Source organism: Monodon monoceros, unplaced genomic scaffold (assembly GCF_005190385.1).
Source record: "Monodon monoceros isolate NGI ecotype Baffin Bay Population unplaced genomic scaffold, NGI_Narwhal_1 Super_Scaffold_20, whole genome shotgun sequence".
Classification (NCBI taxonomy): domain Eukaryota; kingdom Metazoa; phylum Chordata; class Mammalia; order Artiodactyla; family Monodontidae; genus Monodon; species Monodon monoceros.
The window spans coordinates 106520650-106543284 of NW_021703777.1; the positions used below are offsets into that span (position 1 = coordinate 106520650).

Below are 22635 nucleotides of genomic sequence, written 5' to 3' on the forward strand. Positions count from 1 at the left end.
TATAAATTATCACGTCATCTCAACTTTCCCAGAAAACTTACATGTGTCAACATTTACCTCATGAACTCATTCTAACAAAATTCTAACAAAATGCTTCTCCTTAAGCAGAAGCACTCACAAAATAGGGCAATATATATATATATTTTCTCTTTTTTTGGCTGCACCGCGTGGTACGCGGGATCTTAGTTCCCCGACCAGGGGCTGAACCCATGCCCCATGCAGTGGAAGTGCAGAGTCTTAATCACTGGACTGCCAGGGAAGTCCCAAGGGCAATATTTTAGTTGAAAGGAACCAAGCCAGCCATTCTTAATAGATGAAGAAACACATTCAGAAAGGGGAAGTACCTTTTCCAGAAGCAAAGAGCTGCAAAGAGGCAGATGTGAGATTAGAACCCAGGTTTTCTGATTCCCCATCTTGTGTTTCCTCTATCTGAGTAACTTGTGTCTAAAGAACTCATTCATATTTATTATGTTTCTTTTGTCTTTAATTTTTGCAAAAAATGAGAAAGCTGCTTCAGGAAGCCTCCAGTCTAATCCCACGTTTTCTACTTCTGGTCCTGGGACACAGAGCTAATTGCTTGAGCTTCTGTGGGGCTCAGCTTTTATTCTATGCAGTGTGTGGAGGGAGATTAAATGCTTACCCTCTCCCAGATGTAAAGGATTAAACTTTATTTTATTATTATTATTAGCTGTTGTTGGACTAAACATGTCAGTGGTGGCATAAAGAAAGATTCCTCAGACATCTGATTAAACTTGCCTCAAGTCCCGATTTCACCAGCTATGGAAGTCTAGGATTTGCTTTCCCACTACTCTGCTTGAGTTCTTACATCTGTATGTGTCATCTCTGTTTTGCCCCAGACCAATTCAGATGGGTCAGTTGGTTCTTCACCAGTTGCCTCAAGAAATTCACTCTCCTCAGGTCTTTTTTTTTTTTTTTTTTGACAGGACTCATTTTATTTTATTTATTTATTAAATTTTTTTTAACATCTTTATTGGAGTAAAATTGCTTTACAATGGTGTGTTAGTTTCTGCTGTATAAAAAAGTGAATCAGTTATACATATACGTATGTCCCCATATCTCCTCCCTCTTGTGTCTCCCTCCCTCCCACCCTCCCTATCCCACCCCTCTAGGTGGTCACAAAGCACTGAGCTGATCTCCCTGTGCTATGTGGCTGCTTCCCACTAGCTATCTACCTTACGTTTGGTAGTGTACATATGTCCATGCCACTCTCTCACTTCGTTCCAGCTTACCCTTCCCCCTCCCTGTGTCCTCAAGTCCATTCTCTAGTAGGTCTGCGTCTCCTCAGGTCTTTTGGGAGCTCAGGATTGAATACCTGGGGTTCCTGAAAGGTGTCCCATCACAGAGCACTCAGACTTTCCTCATCTCTCTGCCTTCTCCTCTCTCCCCCTTCCACCTCACGTTCCTCCTTGCTTCCCTCCTTCCTCAACCATCCTGGGAATTCAGCTTCACTGTCTCTTATGTGGAGCAATTCAGTAGTTTTTAGCTCCTACTTGTGTACTCAATGCCTAATGCTTCTTCTGTTTCTTTCCCGGAGGCAGAGGCTTTGTTACTTGGTGAAAGAGAAACAAAATTCTTTGAGCTTTCTGTTGAGTTGAACCGGCATCCCTGTAGGGGAGTTTGATCTTTTATCCAGTCAGCAAAGTCCCTCCCTAAAATTAAAATCTCTTTGTCCGCCTTGGTAATATGAATAACAGTAGAAAAGTAGACCCTTCTATCAGCCAGAAACTTAATGAAAATATTCTATTTCAGATAATTTACTGAAATGGGTCCTAAACTGATTAAAGTAATACCTAAACTAAACCTAATAACCAAACCTTCATTATGCTTTTAAAAAAAGTACAAATGTCTAAAATAAGAAAACATGATAGTTGTATCAATAGTGCTATAGTATGGACTATTTCAGAAATAAGTTTGTGGTTAACACTTTTATTCGCGTTTTTTGTACGGCTAACGTAGACAGAAATGTACTAGATATAATTTGAACAAAGAAATTCAAATGCAAAGAGATAGCTAAGAATTTAGGGGTCACAGAAAATAGCTAAGTTGAGTTTATCTGGATGAAATTTACAGGGGAGAAGAATGATCTGCCTTGAGCACACCCCTAAAATGTGAAGGTCTAGGGAGAAGTACACATGGATGATCCCCCATCTCAACCCTCCCTGCTAATGTCTTCCCTTCTCTTCCCAACCCCAGTTCTCTTATTCATCAAGAAGGGACTTTGGGGCTGCGTGTGGACACCACGGCCTGCAAGCTCTGCCCAAAGCTCCCCACCAATAGCTGCTCTAGGCCCCTCACAGGTGTACAGGCACACACGCCAGCTGTGTGGTTCACCCTTGGGAAAATGGACCTGGGGAAGAGGCCACTACGGGCAACGGAAGCAGACCCAGCACAACAGAAGCAGGAATTCTTGAGTCCTGGGTACCTGGGCTGTGATCTAGAAGCAGGGATCTGGGCTTTGAGTGGGCATGTCTCCTTGGCCCTGTGGACTTTTCACCCCGTGGGGACGGACCCAACATAAGACGGACAAAGGAGGGTGAAGAGAAACACTGCCTGGGCCTAAGGGAAACACTGTGCAGTATTCCCTTTTAAATAACTTATAAAAGGTGCAAAAGTCACCAAAAACCAGCCTGGGAACATGATGTCACAGTGTGGGGTGGGGGTCTCTTTTATGTGTATCAGAGACATTGTTCTCTGCGTGTACTCTTATGGAAAGAAAAGATTAAGAATAAAGACATGTTTTAGGAAGACAAAATATCAAAATGGATGAAGGGGGTATGTGACCTGGAAGAGGATGCTAGGACTGGGATAAGTCAGATACAACACACTTTGTTCAGCTCTCGTGTCTTACACGGATCTCTTGTAAATTAGATAATTAGTGTTTATTGCAACTTTGTGCACGACTAGGGCTGCTAGAAAAGGAACTGCAGTGGCAATAGCTAATCAGCATCTGATATTCCCCTAGTGCAGGAGTGAGGAAGAGGCGGGGACTTCTGTGTATCCAATGACAAAGAAACTCAAAAGTGGTGTTGGATGTTTGGGGAAAGACTCTCATTCACTCTCTGGATGTAGATAGGAAAGAATGAAGCCCCAGGCATGATTGGCAGCCACCTTCCAACCAAGAGGAGAGTAGGAATTAGAGTGAAGGCAGCAACGTGAAAGACAGAGTGACAAGATGGAAGAAATGGGTTTTTAGTGATGAGGTTTAGGTGCTAGGACAAAGCAACGCTGAAGCCTGCATGAGTGCTGGACCTTCAAGTTACAGGACCAATAAATACCTTATTTTAAAAACTAGTTCTGTTAAGTATTCTATGACTTGCAACATAACGTGCCCTTGATAATATACTCTTTTTTTAAAGTTTAAAAACCCAGGTAATTTCCTCTTTCCTAAAGTATAGTTCCTAATAATAAATCTATGTATAGTTTGAATGATAAATTATTCTTTTCACTTGGAAGAGATGTGCCTAATTATTCATAGAAATGGTAAGTGGTTATGTCTTAATGGGGAAAAACTCTAAAGATCAGTGAAAAGTAGTAGAAAGAGATAATAGTTCTTACTAACATTCACTAATACACCCAGGAGGTTTCTGAGTCATGGAGTTCTTAATGCCCCCAATTCAAAGTGGAAAATAGTCTGCTCGTTTTTAATAATGTTTTAAAATAAACAGTTAACATTCTATACTTCCTTTATTTTGTCCAATTAAACTTTGAGGTGAAAAAACAAACAAACAAACAAACAAAAACAAACTTTGAGGTGAACATGACAATCTTCATTTGACAAATGAAGAAACTAAAGCTCAGAGAAGGAAAGTAACTTGTCCAAGATCACACATATACTGAACAGCAAAGATGGAATTTTCTGAATTAAAAATCCACACTCTTAACAGTTGGAGCCAACAAACTGGCTTTGAAGTTGAACTCTACCACAAATACCTGTGACCCTGGGAAAGATATCCTTTCTGCGCCTTGGTTTCCTCATTAATGAAATGGAGATAATAATAGTATCCACTTCATAGAATTGCTGTGAGGAATAAGTGAGGTAAACTTAGGACAGTGCCCGGCAGTTAGTAAATGCTAAGTACATGTTAGTGTTACATACTGCACTCTTCTATTCTCTGCATTGGGCAGAGAAGACAGAGAAGAAGATCCTGAAAGAAATTCAATTTCTCCTAAATTAACCCCACTGATGCTGTTTCATAATTGGGTAATGGTTCCTATGCCCTTGGCAATGCGGCCTAGTATCAAAGAGATGGAATTGGGTAAATGTTAAGCTGTTATGATTGTCACAATAAGTTATTTCATTGCAGCCTTATTTTTAATGCAAATTTCAAAATCAAGAATGTCATTCAGAGACCAGATCTAATGATACAAGAACAGGCTCTGTGATTTATATTGACTTACTATTTTAGTGGTAAGAAACTTGGAAAAAAAGTAGTCCAAGATGAATACAAAAACCCTAAAGTGGTTAATAATATGGTGTTTTAGGAACAAAATTCTAAGACCAAGGTTGTCTAACTTGAACTGTAAGTACTGCAACGTAGTGATATTTTCTCTTCCCTTTACCAACTGCTGTTCACTGAGTTGCACCTAAAGTCGCCTATTCAGGGAAGCACTACTTGACCCTTTTGCACCAGGCCAGGCTGTCCTGTGCTCCTCCGCTGTAGTACTTAACAGCATTGTCATTTAACAGATCTTTAGTATAACTTCATATAATGTCCTTATTCACCATAGGCTGAAATTCCATGAGGCAGAGACAGCATTAATGTCCGTGCTCAGACGGTGCCTTGTACTTAGTAGCAAAGGCTGAAAAAGATTTGTTGAATGGAAGATTGAAGGCATTGGTAAATAAATCAATGAAAACGTTTAAGGTAAGTTTTTTTTAAAAAATCACCAGATTATATATGCAGTTTAATCAGATCTGGTAAATAATATTTTGGTGACCTCATCTATAAAATATAGTGTCTTTTCAACTAAAATGGAAAATAAGTGGACTTGATGATGTCATAATTCATTCAAACACATTTCCCTTGTTGTTGCTTTGTTTTGCAACAGTCTGTGATCAGCTTTCCTTCCTCTCACACCCCTTCCCCCACCAATACCATTTCCTCAACTACTTAGTCTTCCCTCTCCCAATATTACCATTTAGCAGAATGATAACTAGTATTAACTTTTATAGTAACATGCCTAAATGAAGTCGGGGGAAAGTGTTTTTTTAAAAAAAATTACTATAATTGCTTTATTTCAAGCCAGCATTACAGTACTTCTTTCAACCAACTTTTTATCTCCTTGTAAAAGAACTTAAAATTAATTATATAAAGAACAGAAATAGCTTTTGTTTCATTTAACAAGTAAAATTGAGTGAAAAGTCCCTTTAAGAGTAAGCTCGTATATAAAAATGCCTGAGAATATATGTATAGAACTCAGGGATGATGTGATTTTACTATATGAAAGATCCTGTATATGAATTGCCAACAGGCACATGAAAAGATGCTCAACATCACCAATCATCAGGGAAATGCAAATCAAAACCACAATGAGATATCGCATCACACCTGTCAGAATGGCCATCAACAAAAAAGACACGAGATAACAAAAGCTCATGAGGATGTGGAGAAAAGAGGACACTTGTGCACTGTTGGTGGGACTGTAAATTGGTGCATCCACTATGGAAAACAGTATGGAGGATCCTCAAAGAATTAAAAATAGAACTACCACGTGATTCAGCAATTTCACTTCAGGGAATATATACAAAGGAAGTGAAAACACTAAATTAAAAAGATACCTGCACCCCATGTTCACAGCAACAGTACTTACAATAGCCAAAACATGGAAACAACCCTAGTGTCCATCCACAGATGAATGGATAAAGAAGTTATGGTGTATATACATATACAATGGAATATTGTTCAGCCATAATAAACGAGGAAATACTGCCATTTGTGACAATATGGATGGACCTTTAGGGCATTATGTTAAGTGAAATAAGTCAGACAGAGAAAGACAAAAATACTTTATGATCTCACCTTTATGTGGAATCTAAACAAACAAACAAACAAACACAAACAACAAAAAAACAAACTCACAGAAAAAGAGATCAGATTTGTAGTTCCCAGAGGTTGGGGCTTGGAGGTTTTGGGTAGAGTAGGAATTGACAGAAGGTGACCACTTCAGGAAGGTGACCTTCCCCAAAGGTACAAACTTCGGATTATAAGATGCTAAAGATGTAATGTACAACATGATAACTATAGTTACCATTGTTGTGTGATGTATATGAAAGTTAAGAGAGTAATCCTAAGAGTTCTCATTATAAGGAGAAACTTTTTTCTTTTTTTTTTTTCTTCCATTTCTTTTTATTGTTATCTATATGAGATGGTGAATGTTAACTAAACTTATTGTGGTAGTCATATCACTATATGTGTAAGTCAAACCTTTATGCTATATACCTAAAAATCATACAGTGATATATGCCAATTATATTTCAATAAAATTGGAAAAAAGAGAAATATCCTGTAATAGGAAAGTGATGATGTTTCTTCAAGAAGATAGAAAGCATCCTATTATCATAGTTACCAGAGAAAACACAGTCATGTATTCTTAGAATTCTAATGCACATAGTCACTAACTTCAAAAGGCAGAAAAATTAATAAAAATAATTTAACTCTCAACTTTAATCTGCAAAGTATTAAATTGCTGTAAGACAATTTCCCTAAACTATTAATTAATCTGGAATCAAGCATCAATCACTTCATTTACTCGCTATATCTTTTCTTAAAGTCTAAAATTGGAAAGTTATAAATATATCGGGTAAATTTATGCTACCTAGTCAGGATATAATCAGAACTACAACATACTTAAATCCTTCAGGAATTTAATTCAGACATTTTAATGATAAAGTCAAAGGTAGCAAAAGAAGAGAGTTCATTTAGTGGTTACAGAAAGTGAATAAGGGATAAAAAATATTGAGTTCGTTGTATATAGCTCACTGTATAGACTTGAATCAACAGCTTGACCTTTGGAAGTCTGAGAGCTTCCATTTATCTGTTCTCTAAATACATTTACAATAAAAATGCCATTAGAAGTATGCTGTGAGGATTAATGTCAGTGGAGAACTGTGAGACTCATGGATAAGAGATGAAAAGGAACTCTTAATACCATAGCTATAAACTAATTAAATTTTAATGTTACTTAAAAATCATACAGCTATCTGGGATAGATTCAAGATGATACACTAATATCAATATTTTATTTATATTGTATTTTGAAGTTTTAAATATAATAAACTATAGAAAGTATTTGAAAAATACATGAAACAAGATCATGTGATATTTATCTTTTGCTTTGGAAGCAAAACTATGACTCTGGATCCTCAGAAAAATTCTAGCTTGCTTAGACAAAATAATTTGCTTTTAATCCTGAAACTCTTTAACATTAATTTTATGGTAACAGAGACAAGGATGTGACAGCTGCACAAAGTAGACCTTTAATGTGCCCTATCATTACCCCCAGATCTTTTCTCCTACGGCATTTGCACAGTGCTGGGCACTGCTTGCTATTCAAATATATTGTCATAATGATGATTTATTCTTATGTATGCCAATTAAAGTGAAAATGTGAAAAGAGTAGAAAAAAAGCAGTGTTCTAATAACACCTATTAAGAGTTGATATATAGATATATATATATCTATATATATTTAAATATATATAATATATAAATATGTATACAAACACAAATTATATACATAATACATATATAAATATATAGAGAAACAAAAATTACAGACAGCAATTTATTTTGTCAAAGGGTTCTTTAGTCTAAAAAATGCTTCTACCACAAAATAATTTTAAAGCCCACTTCTCCAGTATCTAAGTAGGGTTTAATTGACAAATATTCAGATATACATCTCTTCATATATGCATGTGTGTGTGTGTGTGTGTGTGAGTGTGTGTGTGTGTGTGTGACAGAGAGAGAGAGAGAGAGAGAGAGAATGAATGAAGGGGCACAAATAAAAGGTTTATAATATCTCTGAACCAACAAGATCTGTTCATGAGAATTACAGAAATTTTTGTGCCCAGTGCAATTAGCCAGAAGCAAAGAAGGCAACAGTTTACTTTTTCAGGTGAGACCTAGCATTACATTTACCCTAACTGCTTTGGCTATTGGGAAGAAGTCCAAATTATGGAAACAACTGCTTTCAGAACTGGAGACAGACGATGCTAGAAGCTGGTTGAATTGGAAAAGAGACTTGGGTGGCTTTTTGTGGATGCACAGTATCTCTTAGAGACTTAGAAATAAATTAGTACAGCCCCTTCTCTCATTCTGCAAATGAAGCCGCCTGGAGCCTAGAGAGGAAGAGGAACTTTCAAAGTGGAAGAGCACAGAATATCTCAACTCCAGGTCAGCGCTCCTACACGACCCCACACCGGTGACTGAGCTTTCGAAATAATGTGAGATGTGTCTTCCTCTTTCTCTTTCCCTTATCTATAGTATTTGTATTCCAACTACTGGGAATGGGGTGCATCAGTGAAGAAAGAGTCAGGGGAGACAGAAATATTTTACCTTCATGTGTGACTTTGCATCTACATTTTCTTCCCATCATAAATTCAACTGGCTTCACTTCCTTCTTGAGGGTAAGCCTAGGGCTCATTTGTTGAAATTCTTGAAGTGTGATAGTACTACAGATACTTGATAATATTTATTGAGCCCCTACTACATTACGTTCACTTAGATACATTATCTAGTTAATACTGCAAAGTCTATATTAATATGTTACACTGGAGCCTTAGAAACATTCAAGTAACCTGCCCAAAGAAGGACAAGGACTTGAAGGCTTCTCTCTCGGACTGCAAGGACCACATACCACACCACCTCCCACTTTTCAGAGAAGGGTGCTTAGTAGCCCTTGATAGATTGTGATGCCAGAAGGGGCTAGATTGGAGTTGAATGCCACGTTACTGCTTATGTAAGTCTTTTTTCCCAGTACGATCTGAAGAACTGGAGGACCATTACACAAATAAGAAATATTCAGATTAGCAATCAAGTTGACCAAAATTTAAAGAAAAATAATGTAAAAAAAAAAAAGTCATCATCAAGTTATTGGCCAAAGCCAATCACCAATTTTGTCAATCTGAATGGATGGGAAATATTTTAGGGGTAGACTAACAAAATATTTGCTTAATCCAGTTTCTTTGTTTTTACAAGAGAGAAATCTTTTGATTTTCTAGTTGTTATTTGCCATGTTCCTGATGGCTTAGAAATCATATTGATCCTTAACCATTACTTGAAAATGATCTTCTAAGCATCAAAAGTACTTCTTTGGAAAAAGTGAAATTGTGATGTGCAAAAAATTTTTTTTCTTATGACAGTTTAAGGACATCGAGGTGCTTTAAAAAATGATTAATGTCATTGTAAGCTCTCTTTCTGGAAAATAAATTCTACAGAACCAAGATACATTTCATAGGTTTAAGTATAGAATTATTACTCCACTTTCAACTTTGTTTTTACTGTCTAAATGATCTGCTTTTTCAGTGGACTCATGTTTTTGCACCTTATTGTCCTAAAGATGATGTAACAAGTATTACAAATGTTAGATAATGGCTAGGATTAACACAAAGTTTTAGTTAAGTTCTATGGAGTAGGAAAAAAAATCTTGAACTACACTTTGCTGATACCTTCATAAAAGTATGAAATCATTTAGCTTCCCTAGGTTTTACAGAAAACACTTTAAAAATGCTATAAAGATGTATAACAAGGCATAAAAATGCAAATATTAACTGTGTATTTCCTTGAAATATAAGTTAAACTTGGTGAGTAGGACAAGAAAATGTCACATTCCTTTCTCTTGCTAAGGAAATTGCATATTTCCTTTGCAAAAATAAAGAATATGCAGTCTTCATAAGCATATATGTGACAGTTTTAAAGTTGTTTTGTTTCAGGCTAAAGGTTTCTATGAATTTTCACGATTGTCTCAAAGTTGGAAAAAGAAAAGAAACAAAGAGAAAGCAAAACATTAACCTTAGGCATACAAGTTTTGTTTTTCACCAAATGTTAAAAACAGCATTTATGTTATATGCCTATTTTGTCCTTTCTAAATATTATCTTGAGTTACACAATTTTCAAATTCTTCATAGAATGAATACACTTTCAAATTTTTGCTTATGTTTCCCTCCGTAAGCTGCAATATTCTAAATAGAAAGTTAATCTTCTGTCTTTACCAGGATTTGTGAAGCAAATGGATATACATTTTACCAAGTGGAAAATAGGGCTGTGACATGGGCATTTAACTACTGATGAGAGCCCATATTTGATTTGGGGACCACAGGCTACCATAAGATTTGGTTGACAACACTAATTTCACTTGGGAATCGAGAAATTCTGGAAAAAGAGAGTCTCTTAAAACATAGGTCAAGGGACTTGCCTGGTGGCGCAGTGGTTAAGAATCCACCTGCCAATGCAGGGGACACGGGTTTGAGCCCTGGTCTAGGAAGATCCCACACTGCAGAACAAAAAAGACTGTGTGCCACAACTACTAAGCCTGTGCTCTAGAGCCCGCGAGCCACAACTACTGAGCCCGCGCGCCTAGAGCCCGTGCTCCACCACAAGAGAAGTCACCGCAATGAGAAGCCCGCGCACCACAACAAAGAGTAGCCCCCGCTCACCGCAACTAGAGAAAGCCTGCGGGCAGCAACGAAGACCCAACGCAGCCAAAAATAAATAAAAATTATAAAAACCAAAAACGTAGGTCAATCAAATTTCCAGAATTTCACGAAAATGAGATGAAGGAGAAGTTTAATAGTAATATCAAACATGGTCATAAGGGCTTTATGTCTATTTCCTCATTAAGCCTCACATTAACCTTATTAGGTAGGAATTGCTACCGTCTCCCTTTTACAAATGAGGAAACTGAGGCCAGAGAATTCAAGGACTTTGCCAAAATTCACACAGTCTCTAAGTGGCAGACCCATGTTCTTAGCCACTCAGTAGGTTTTAAATTGTTATTGTTTATGTCTCATTGGAGAAGAAAATGTGGACAACATGGGAGAGGTCACAAGGACGTCTGTAAGGGTTGGGCTCCTTATGATTTCAGAACTCAATTCAGAGTGCATGGATTTAAAGTCCTCTGGGAAGACAAGCTGATGAGCCACAGGATTTCAAAGGGCCAGTCCAAAAGCTCCGAGGGAGACAGGAAAGTCCCTAGCTCAGCTCTTTGGCTCCTGGTAGATGGGCCCAGATAGCGGCTTTGGTAGCCACCACAATGGCTTTCCTGGTCTCTGCAGAAGTTCCAGATTGAAGAGAAACTCAGCAGTGTTGAGGAGCACAGAATATCAGATCCACCTGTGGGATACAGCTAGCTGCTTTGTCCAGCTGCAAGTATGTTGCAGGAATAAATGTACACAGGCACATAGATATGTCTATGCAGAGCTGTGGGTTCTTTTTTCCTTACATTTTTTCCCTTCATTATTAACAGTACAATAAAGAGCTTAGCAAGTCTAACTCCTAATTTTGCTTAACAGTAAAAACGGCTTGCTTCTGAATTCACAAGATTCCAATAGGGTCCCTCTGTAGGAATAACTTTTGTTAATGAAAGAAATAATGTATATTAGCCTGCCATGACAAGAATAAACCAGAGTGCATTTTATCACAATTAATGTTAAACACAGCATGTTTTGTACTCCAAATATATTTATGAGAAACATATAGTTGTGTCTCATACATACCAAAATAAAATGGAAAATTTTCTAAGAGTTTCTGGCTAGTTAATGCACTAGTTTAAAAATTAAACTAATTTGATCATTTGCCCCATAATATTCCTATATTTCAAAAGTATATGTAATATTTTTATGAGCACATAAACTTATTACCAACATTACTGGCTAGAAAAACTTTGTGATTTTAATCCTCTCCAAATGATCAAAAGTAGTATATTCTATAGAACTCACCTTTTGCCCATTCATCCCTGGAATTCCAGGTGCTCCAACAGAACCCTGAGGAGACACATGATTGAAATAAATTGATATCATAATCACAAAATATTTCAATTCTAAATTTATATTGTATTAGTTATGTCAGCCATAACTTTACCTTGCTAAAAACATGTCTGGGAGGCTGTTTTTCAGATCTTATCTACCGTGTTCAAATATACAATAATGTAAACAGATTCATCAAGCTTTTCCAAAAACCATTAAGTTAAATTTAACCACGTTTGTAAATATCTACTTAATGCTAATATGATTTTAAAGAAATTCACATCATAAATTGAGATTTAGAGCTATCAGAAGGCCACATAGCTCTAAATTTGGGTGCTTTTAATAAACATGGCATGCACATATATACACTACCAAATGTAAAATAGATAGCTAGTGGGAAGCAGCCACATGGCACAGGGAGATCAGCTCGGTGCTTTGTGTCCACCTAGGGAGGGTGGGAGGGAGATGCAAGAGGGAGGAGATATGGGGATATATGTATATGTATAGCTGATTCACTTTGTTATAAAGCAGAAACTAACACACCATTGTAAAGCAATTATACTCCAATAAAGATGTTACAAATAAATAAATATGTAAAAACACACACACACACAAAAGAATTAAACTTGCCAGGGCTTCCCTGGTGGCGCAGTGGATAAGACTCTGCGCTCCCAATGCAGGGGGACCGGCTTTGATCCCAGGTCAGGGAACTAGATCCCATATGCATGCTGCAACTACGAGTTTGCATGCTGCAACTAAGGAGACTGCCTGCCGCAATCAAGGAGCCCTGGAGCCACAACTAAGGAGCCCACCTGCTGCAGCTAAGACCCAGCGCAACCAAATAAATAAACAAATATTAAAAAAAGAGAATTAAATATGCTTAGTTTCATCTGGAAAAAGCCTAGCAGTAACTCCTGAATTTCATGAAATTAAATAACATAAAATGAAAGGTAATTAAAATAACATCCACTTGCTCCACAGTTAGACAAATAAGGGACCCATGTTGTAAACTCAAATTTGTTGTATTTGAAAGCATTTCCCTGAGACTCTCAGGGAGTGTGTTTAAACCACATGAGTGTGAATACATCTTCCAAAGTAGACTAGAAAGGATGTTGCAAATGGTAAACACCAGCTAGGAACAACACAACTTCTACACATAAAATATTATCTTAAGTGTGTGTGTGTGTGTGTGTGTGTGTGTGTGTATGTGCACGCACACTTGGAAGCGTGCACACATGCACTGGGGTGATTACAATGATTGGACATAGGTGGTTGAACTGAGAATCAGAAAGCTAATTACTACCTGAGAAAATCTGACATTTAACTGGATACAGAAACATTAACAAATGTTTTCAAATAGTGATTTCCCTTCACAAACCTTCCTTTGAGTCTCTGTAGAAACCATTTTTAAATAGGATGTGCTTATTTTTTGTTTAGCACTAGAAAACAGATTTTTCTTAGTAGCTGTATAATATTAAATTTCTTTGAGAATAATGGAAAAAAATTAAAATAGTAATTATAAATCTAAAACTGCTCTAAAAAATAAAGTTTATTAAAAATATAGTCATTACATGCAAAACAAATTGAGATAGCAAGTTCCTTAGTGCTTTCTTGGTGATTATATTGAGTGGCTCATTAAAGGACTTCCCGAAGCCTGAGGCAGTAATTTCATCCTGGTCGCATGTGGATTAGGGTAGCTTTACAATTTCACACCATACTTAATAGAGACATTATTGCTAAGGACAAACTGTTCCTATACACAAGTTGTCTCACAACGCATTGGCTTTTACTTGGTTTGTGGGATTATGTTTCAACAGATGCCACATGCCCAAGCTTGGGGGATAAAACATCTCTAACTTTGATGGATTCCAAAGATAAAGAATAATCACTTTTCCACCTGTTGTAATACAATTATTTTCTTTAGTTTTCTGCAGGTTAAATATTCTTTTTTGTCATCTTTATGGGGTGGGAGGTGTGATGGGGAATGGGGACTTAGTGATATTTTATTGGCAAAGGGCCATCTACCTGCTACTGATGTACTGATGTAATTTTAGAAGTGCTAGACCTTCTCCATCAGAATGTAAAGGGTCAATTCTGACGGCTCTGGATAACGTTGAAATGACAGTCAGGAAGCCAGTTTTTGGGCTACCTCAGCAAAGGAAGACACTAGTGGACCACTTAAATATAGCCACCAAGCAACAAGAATGTCCTTTGTTCTGGTCTAACAGTCATTTAACAATCACATATTTGTGCAAGACCGTGCAATTAATTTGCAATGTCTTATGACCCTTCACATTCTAAGTTTTCTCATGATGTTTTACAAGGATTTGAATTAAAACCTCAATAACCTACAAGTTTGGCAAACAGCTTAAAAAGAGTCTGCTCTGGATTTATTGACTTTTCTATAATGGAGTCGATTAGAAATCTAATGGCTAACATTACATGACTGTATTTTTAGAAAGCAGAATGCACAAACCAGACTGCTTTGGCATGACTTACAGTAGCTAATTCCATTCACTTCTCTGACTAGCCATTAGGCGATGGGAGTATAATTACCTTCACAGTATTATTTATACTCTACCTTTTGTCCTGGAGACCCCAGAGGACCCTAGGAAAAGAAAAACAATTCAATAAACATAATATTGCAACCATTTAAACTTAAATGACTGATTAAAACTGTCCTATTCTGTAAGGTTCTATTGATATTTGTCATGCTGAAATATGGTGATGTTTTGTACATCAAGGAAAATGAAAATTTTCGGTTGGAAGTGCACAATGGGTCTTTTCTTCTCTCTTGTTCTCTTTTGAAGAACATTAAGCATATGCAGTAGGATTCTGATTTTTTCCTTTAAAAAAAAGGGTCACAACATTGTAAGTCAACTAGATTTCAACTAAAACGAAACAGAAAGAATCTTTGCCATTCCAGCGCATCTGTTTCTTCAGATACCTGCAAATCTATCACATCAGTCTCATATAGAAGGCTGGAGATGTTGCTACTAGAAGCACTTAAAATACAACGCGGTTCTCAGCACACTGACACGTTCTATGACTTCTGCATCTGCAAAACTTCAGGAAGCAGATTTGCAAAGGAAGTCATTGAATGGCATTACAAAGAAGCATGTTTTGCTCTATTCTTCCTCTTATGAAATGTGGCCAACTGACCTGCCCAAAAACTTGTTTACAAACTAGGCGATGCCAAGGTCAGTTGTGGCATGTAGTGTGCACCAGAAAAGGGAACAAAAGATGCTGTCAGCTGTTGCATAAACTGTGACACTGGGGCAGGGGAGGAGAGGAGAAGAAATATAATATTTAGGAAGACGAATGGGAATATTTACATTTAAAATGGAAATGTGGCAGTTCTGAGATTTAGCAATTTTTTGACCACAAAGTCAGTGTTGGAATTCTGTTGGCTTTATTTAGAGCGAGGCATGCTTCGGGATGGTAGAAAAGAGCACAAAGAGAGCTGTAATTCTGACTTTTGATGTCTCTTTTTAAATAAAAATATTAAGCACTTTTCTTCCAATTCTTGCAAAAACACTTTTATTTTCAGTATATTTTAACAAAGTTATAGGTACTCTATCATTCCATGTAAGAAGCTCTTTATTCCATTACATTAAACTAACGGCTAGCTTATTTTTAATGTGTGACATTTCAGTTAATCAGCATCTTACATTCAGACTATAACATAAAAAAAGGACTAGAGTGGTAATCAGAGGAAGAATTGGTCATGCATAATTTTTGAATTAAAAATACACAACGTTTAGGAACACTCAGAGAATCTGTTCCTCATAAATTATTTTGTAATCCTCACAGGAAGACTAACAATTTCCTCATATAATCAGCTTTAGGTTACTGAAAGTGCACTGTGCAATATCACCTGTATAGATTCCTTTTTTAAAATGTAGGATGTAGTTTTATTGACTCGGTGGCACTGAAGGCAAGGACATCGAATGTTAGACATATGAAAAAATTAATACTGGCCTACAAGCCTAGGAAATGCAAGAAAGTGAATTCTTTTCTTTTTCCCTTTTTATTACAAAAAATTTAAAACATAATAAAGGGTAGGGAGAGTAATATAATGTACACCCATGTATCCATCACTTATATGTAACAATTGTTAAGATTTTGCCATATATATTCCTTTTCAATTTACTCAACCTTCTTAATGAGCTTGTTATCTCATCTATCTGTGTGGTCTGACCTTTTCTCCGCTTATCTCACTCCTTCAATTTAAAATTCTCCCCGTCTTAGATTTTGCAGAGAACAGAGGCTGTCAGGCATAAATTCCCCCAACATCATGTCTCTCATCAACTCAAACCCATGTGGCCCTCCTTACTATATCAGAGGAGGAAGATGCTCTCCTCCCACTGGGCAAATGCATCCAGTAGACTCTGGAATCCATCCTCGCCTTCGCCCTCAGGGCTCCTTCTCAATCAATTATCCCTGCATCTGTATCAGAGCCTCCCACTCTGCACCGGTTCCTTCCCCTTAGCACATAAACATGTGTAATCATTTCCTTACTTGGGTAAATTGTTTGGGAAGTGAATGTTAATGCTAAGTAAAGGCAGAATTTGGAAGCTGTAGTGATAGGAGATCTGAGAGTGAAGAAAAGACTTGGGTTTTATCATTGCCTATGATTCCATTTTTCCTAGTGTCTCCAGAGTATTCCACTTTTTAAAATGTTGATGTTAGAGAGGAAATCATATAACAAAAAGTACATTAATTCAATGTTTAGACTGAGAATGTATATGTTCAATGCAAACAGGTTTGTTTCCCACTATAAACCTAACTGCCACTTGAAAAAATATTGTTCACTAAAATTGGGCATTTCATTACATTGATATATAACCCTGGAAGGGAATATTTCAGATTAAAATAAGAGCAAATTTTAAACCAAATGTTTTAACTAGAGATGAACATATCTGGTATTTTCTAATCTGGTCTTTGCTGCATGATCACAGTAGGTCAGAGATTTAGAAAGATTACTCACAACTCTGAAATCTATGAAATTATATTAGTTGTATATTTTAACACAATAGTTAATAAAAGTCAAAGGATGGCTATAAAAAATAAATATGTTATTTTTCTCACTGTTAGAAAACTACGGCCATTTTTGCTAAGCTCCAAAAATAAAAGCAGTTTTAAAGACAATATTAATTTTGAATTGTGAATACATATCTTATAAATTTTCATAACTATGTTGCCAAGGATATATCCTCAGCTACCAAAAATGTGCATATACTCCTTTGATCTCGCTGGCAGGAAAAGTGGTAACAAGCCAAAGATAGTGTCATTGTTTTAGAGAGGAACTGGGAAAAAGCAATGTTGAATATAAGGCACAGGCATACATTCGAGTAAGTACACACACACACAAATAGCTATTTTGATCAATATTTTGCTCATGTATATATTTTTTGAGCATTCTCTGATTAATAATCCCATTATATATCTGTGACATTGTGGTCATAAATTTAAGCTTACAAATGAAAGCTTCACTGATCAAAAACTGATTTTGAAGTTAGGGTATGCTACTACCAGTTGGTTAAGATGTCTACATTTGAGTACTTTTGTAGTTTCTAGTACAAATACAAATTTATAAAGGAATGGGTAAATGTCATAGAACCACTGACTGACTTATCTAATCTTTCTTAAACTTACTTATATTCTCAGCCTGAATAATGACTTGGATGAAGAATGTCATATATTCATTATTCACTTGTCAAGCTAGTGTATCTTATTATTCCTAAAATTAAAACTAGTTGTTCTAGTATTCTAAGATTTCTAAAATAATTCCATTATTGTTATCCCCATGTCTTAAAAAGTTTGAATCAAATAGTCTTCCAAACCAAAGAGTCAGTCTTTTTAGTCCATTTTTATCAATCAATGAATTGCTCCTTTCTTAGGTATTTTCTTGGCGGGCACTTTTATATTTGCATATACTTTGCAGACGACCAATTAAGATGAGAATAATCTGGTCTCTTTTATTTTCTGTAATCATTTCTTTGTATATGTCTCAAGATTGGAAACTGTGTAATATACAGAATCTTAACATGTTAAACTATATTTCTTTAAGTTTAACTCCAGAAGCGTTAAACTATAATTTAAACCTTAAAATGTACTCACTTCAGTATAGGCTCTGGGTGATGTAGAATGTATTAACTTTTTTCATTAAAGGATCTTGCACAATGGACATAACCTTATTCAAAAGATAAGAACCAAATGAGCCACCGAAAAGTTCTAAGCGTGGAGTAACGACATCACTTATCTGCAGATAAATGTTTACACCTAATTTTCATGGTCTTTCAGAAAAGACTATGGAGAGCTATGAAAACTTAAAAGTTCTAAACAGGTAGGAAATTACACAGTGCACTGATTTTCTTTCCTGTTTTCCCCACTCCCACTAGATTCCATTTTTAAAGATTATGGAAAATATTATGTAGAATATGGCAGTCAAGTAAGTTAAAGAAATACTATAGTTCCCATTTGGTGATTGCCTTTACTAAAAGCGCGTTACTCGGGCCTGAGAGTGATCGTTTATTCCTCCGCCTCCGGGTGCACCAGGTACTATACTTACTCAGGAACATTCTCCAGTCTGTCCTCTTCTTCAGCTGCATTACCATGCTCTTGTTCAACCCGCTTCTCTCTCACCTAAGCTACTGTGACACGCATCTAAAAGCCACTGTGTTTTCAGTCTTCTTCAACCCTTTCTACACAGTGCTGCCCGAGGGAGCTTTCTAAAAGGCTTACTGGTTTCTACCTTGCCTCAGCTGAAAAATCCTTCCATGGCTTTCCATGGATTTTGAGAGAAAAGTTCAAGCTTTTGTAACAGTTGTAGTTTGCCACATAAGCCATGCTTCCTCATCTCTACACCTCTGCACCTCTGGTTGTCTGTTCCTTTAATGGGCTTCTTCTCTCTGGTCCTGTCTCTTCCACTCATTCCATATTTCAGGGCTCAGTGCCTCCACCCTTAGGGCTAGGTCGCCTTCTTTTGTTTTCCAAAGCACCCCTATGACAGCACTTCTTTCCCAGAATTTACCAACAATGTTGTGATTGTCAGGTTACTTCTTTCTTCACTCTACATGTCTTTTATCATACACAGAAGCTGCACGGGCTTCTCATTGCGGTGGCTTCTCTTGTTGCGGAGCACCGGCTCTAGGCGTGCGGGCTTCAGTAGTTATGGCACATGGGCTTCAGTAGTTGTGGCACGCGGGCTTGGTTGCTCCACGGCATGTGGGATCTTCCAGACCAGGGATCAAACCTGTGTCCCCTGCATTGGCAGGCGGATTCTTAACCACTGCACCACCAGGGAAGTCCCTGGCCTATTCTTACAGCCTCTAGATTACCTCTAAGTGCAAGAGTGAGTGGAGGAATTCAATTCATGGCTTCTATATTAAAACGGCAAAGCAAAAATCATCTTGATTACATGGTCTCATTGACACGGAGAGTGTCATGGATGTGGATGCAGGTCTAAGGTCTCTAATGCATATCAAAAGCCATCATGCAAACAGTAAGTAGAATTATCAACCCATGTTAATCTTCAAAGCAGGCAGTTAAGAAATGGATGTTTCTATAACCATTATGCATTGGCTGCACTTTCCAGCTTGTAAAAATAACATTTTTAATTAAAAAGCTTTTGTTTGATAGATCATGGAATGGAAAAAAAATTAATGAATTTTTCTGACTACTGATGTTAGCAGAAATTTGATTGAGGTATTAATTACTTAAACAGAATGCAGAGTTTCTAAATGATGTGCTCTAGGATGTCTCTTGGGAGGTGTTTTAAGGCAAGTTCTGGTTGCCTGCTATTAGGAAATGATGTTCTGTGTGAGCAGGGGGCGGACATAGTTCCTGTTCTGTCCCTGATGGCTAACAGTAAAATTCAAAGCTCTAAAAGCTGCTGGTCATTTCTGGATGCAAGAATATACAACCAGCTTCTGTAATAAAAAACGCAGGGAACAAAAAAGAGGTGGTCCATCTGTGAAGGGGAGAATAAAAGCCCCAATCTATTAAGCCATTTAAAATTATTTCCTTTTTGAGTTAAGAATTTTTCCAAGATTTAATAAAAGTTAGGTAAAATGAAGAAAATACTTTTTAAAGTCTGTTCCCACGGGGAAAAATGATAACACGTATAATCTAACTTATTGGAGTCATAAAATGTTAGTATCAGACTTTCTCAGGGGTTTGGTGCAGCAGACTTTAATTATAACCTTTTGAAAGCTACTAACCTGGTCACAAGATCAGAAAATACAACTTGGTTTATAAAGGGTAAGAGGAAATTTGAAATAAATAATGGAAATTTGTCTTACTTAAGAAGGATTCATTTAAGATGTACTTATATAAAATTCCACGTTCTCCTTGGATGTTTGATGAGGGAGGGTCAAGAAACATAAACTCTAGCCACTATTATACGTGAGTCTGGAGTATAATTCAAATGATGTTTTACAAGATTCAGACTCCATAGCTTAAGTGTGTGGAAATGCCAAACGAGAAACTTTTGGGAAATGTTTAGAATGTAAGAGAGTGTGCTGATATGTTTTCAGCGTAAAAGCCAATGATTTAGCTGAACTGGGTATGAAGGAACGTAGCATAAACAAGAAAAGAGCAGGACAGAGCTGAGATAGGAGAGCCTCATCTCTTGTTTCAAGTCCTCCATGGACTCTGTCTTCAGTCACATTGAATCATCTTTCCCAAGCAGTTTCCCATTAGCCTTCATGTAAAGGTCTTAATCATTCTTCGAGGCTCAGCAGCCATAACTCACTTCCTTTGTGAACCTTCTCCAATGCACCCAGGCAGAGCTTGTTTTTGCCCTCTGTGTTTCTCTAGCACATTTTAACTGGCTGTATTTTAATATATTTACATATTTATCAAATCTACTTGACTAGGCAGCAAATTCTTTGGGCCATATATTTCACATCCTCAGCACCTACATAGCAGTGCCTAGCAAATAAATCATTATTGACTACACTGAAACAATGAATTAATAAATATGAAAATTATTAAATTCCATTTACCGAATTTCCTCCATTGTTTTGCAACTCTAGCTATCTTACTTCTAATTGCTGGAAAGAGTTCTCAGTGTTCTGTTTTTTTTTAAGATGGCCATCTAAAACTTTTAATCAAATTGAAAAAGATATAAAGCAAAACTTTTCTAGTCTATATAAATAATGATATTTTGAAATAAAATGGTTACATCACAGTAGTACCTAATGGAATCAAAATACTAGGGTGAATCATCCAACATCATCTATTTAGAAGATACATAGACAAGCTCTTCTTATGGGAAGTTAGACGTCATTCTATTTTTCTCCTTAAAGTTCTCAGGTTTGAGGCAGTTGTTTCTGTTTAAGTATCTGGGATTTTCTTCTGTTTCAATAATATCATTCCATAATTTCTATTATTTGAAGAAGTTCCTCTAAAACAGGTCTCCTTCAGAGCCTATCAATACGATGACATGTTATTATATTAATTCATGAATATTTGATGAAAAGTTTTAAATGCAGTCATTAATTTTTTAAAAGAATACATTCTTTTTGACTTCTCTACCTCATGTGCTGACTTTTTGGGGAAAATATTAAACCTGGATGATTCATTTATTGGTGTTTCCCCAAATCATGAAGCTCTGACCTCTTTATTGGAGGTCTCTTAAACGCTCAGGAAATTAAAGAAGCCATACATTTTTCTCACCACTTGAGGAAACCAGGACCCAAGACTAAATATTGGATATTAACTACCACCAGCAGATGAAAGACAGATCTAGGTATTAGAGAATCTATGCTCTGATTAGGTCCACAAACAGAGATTCTATCACCTCTTACCAAATATCCAAGTCTTAAATTAGCTCATTCCATCCCTTCTAAATATTTAATAAACTGTTTCTCCTTGCTGCATCCAAAATGGAAATGACCCGTAAAGAAAGAAAAATTAACAGGCTTCCTCTGCCCTCTGTGATTAAGCATACTTCCCTAGTGTACCATAAAGGAAACAAATTTATGGTTCATGAAGGCCTATCACCCTACACTATGCTCAGTAAAAAATATTTCTACTGAGTAAAGTGCAAGTGCTTTTGCTATTTTAAATCAACAATGCTAAGAAACACTAACTGCTAAAATTTAAATATCCTACGACCAGCAGAAGGAAGACTTAAATTTAGAACTCTAATATGTACTCATCTACTGTCCAGATCTGTTTTCTATCTAGACCAGCCTTACCCAACAGAACTTTCTGGAACAGTGGAAATAGTCTCTATTGCCCAATCCAGTAGGCAGCCAGTGACCACATGCGACTACTGAGCACCTGAAATGTGGCTAGCGCCACTTTTAGAAACTGGATTTTAAATTTTATTTAATTTCAGTTTAAATGGCCACATGTGGCTAGCGGCTACTATATTGGAAAGTGTAGACCTAGCAGATCTACACTGTAAAATGCGTAAGACGACAATCGGGTGAACTGGATTCTATCCTAGTTCTGCCACAGACTACTCTATGAGCTTGGTCAAGTTATTTGTTCACTCTGATGCTGTTTCTTTATCTGTGAAGTGATTAACTAGATGATTCCTAAGATTTCTTCTAGATCATTTACACTCTAGTTAAAAAACAGTCACAGAGTGTGACTAAAAATCGCTACAGTTACTTTCCCTCATGAAAATCAGTCCTT

At 36.7% G+C, this 22635-nt stretch overlaps 1 protein-coding gene across 1 annotated transcript in view; it reads right to left on the reverse strand.

Annotated features, from left to right (window-relative positions):
• Positions 1-22635, reverse strand: part of COL25A1 (collagen type XXV alpha 1 chain) — a 452646-nt gene that overhangs the window by 80499 nt on the left and 349512 nt on the right. The window contains exons 11-12 of the mRNA XM_029234563.1: positions 14564-14590; positions 11956-12000 (exon numbers count right to left, since the gene is read on the reverse strand). Of these exons, the coding sequence (XP_029090396.1) occupies positions 11956-12000; positions 14564-14590 (72 nt within the window). The remainder of the gene's footprint in view (positions 1-11955; positions 12001-14563; positions 14591-22635) is intronic.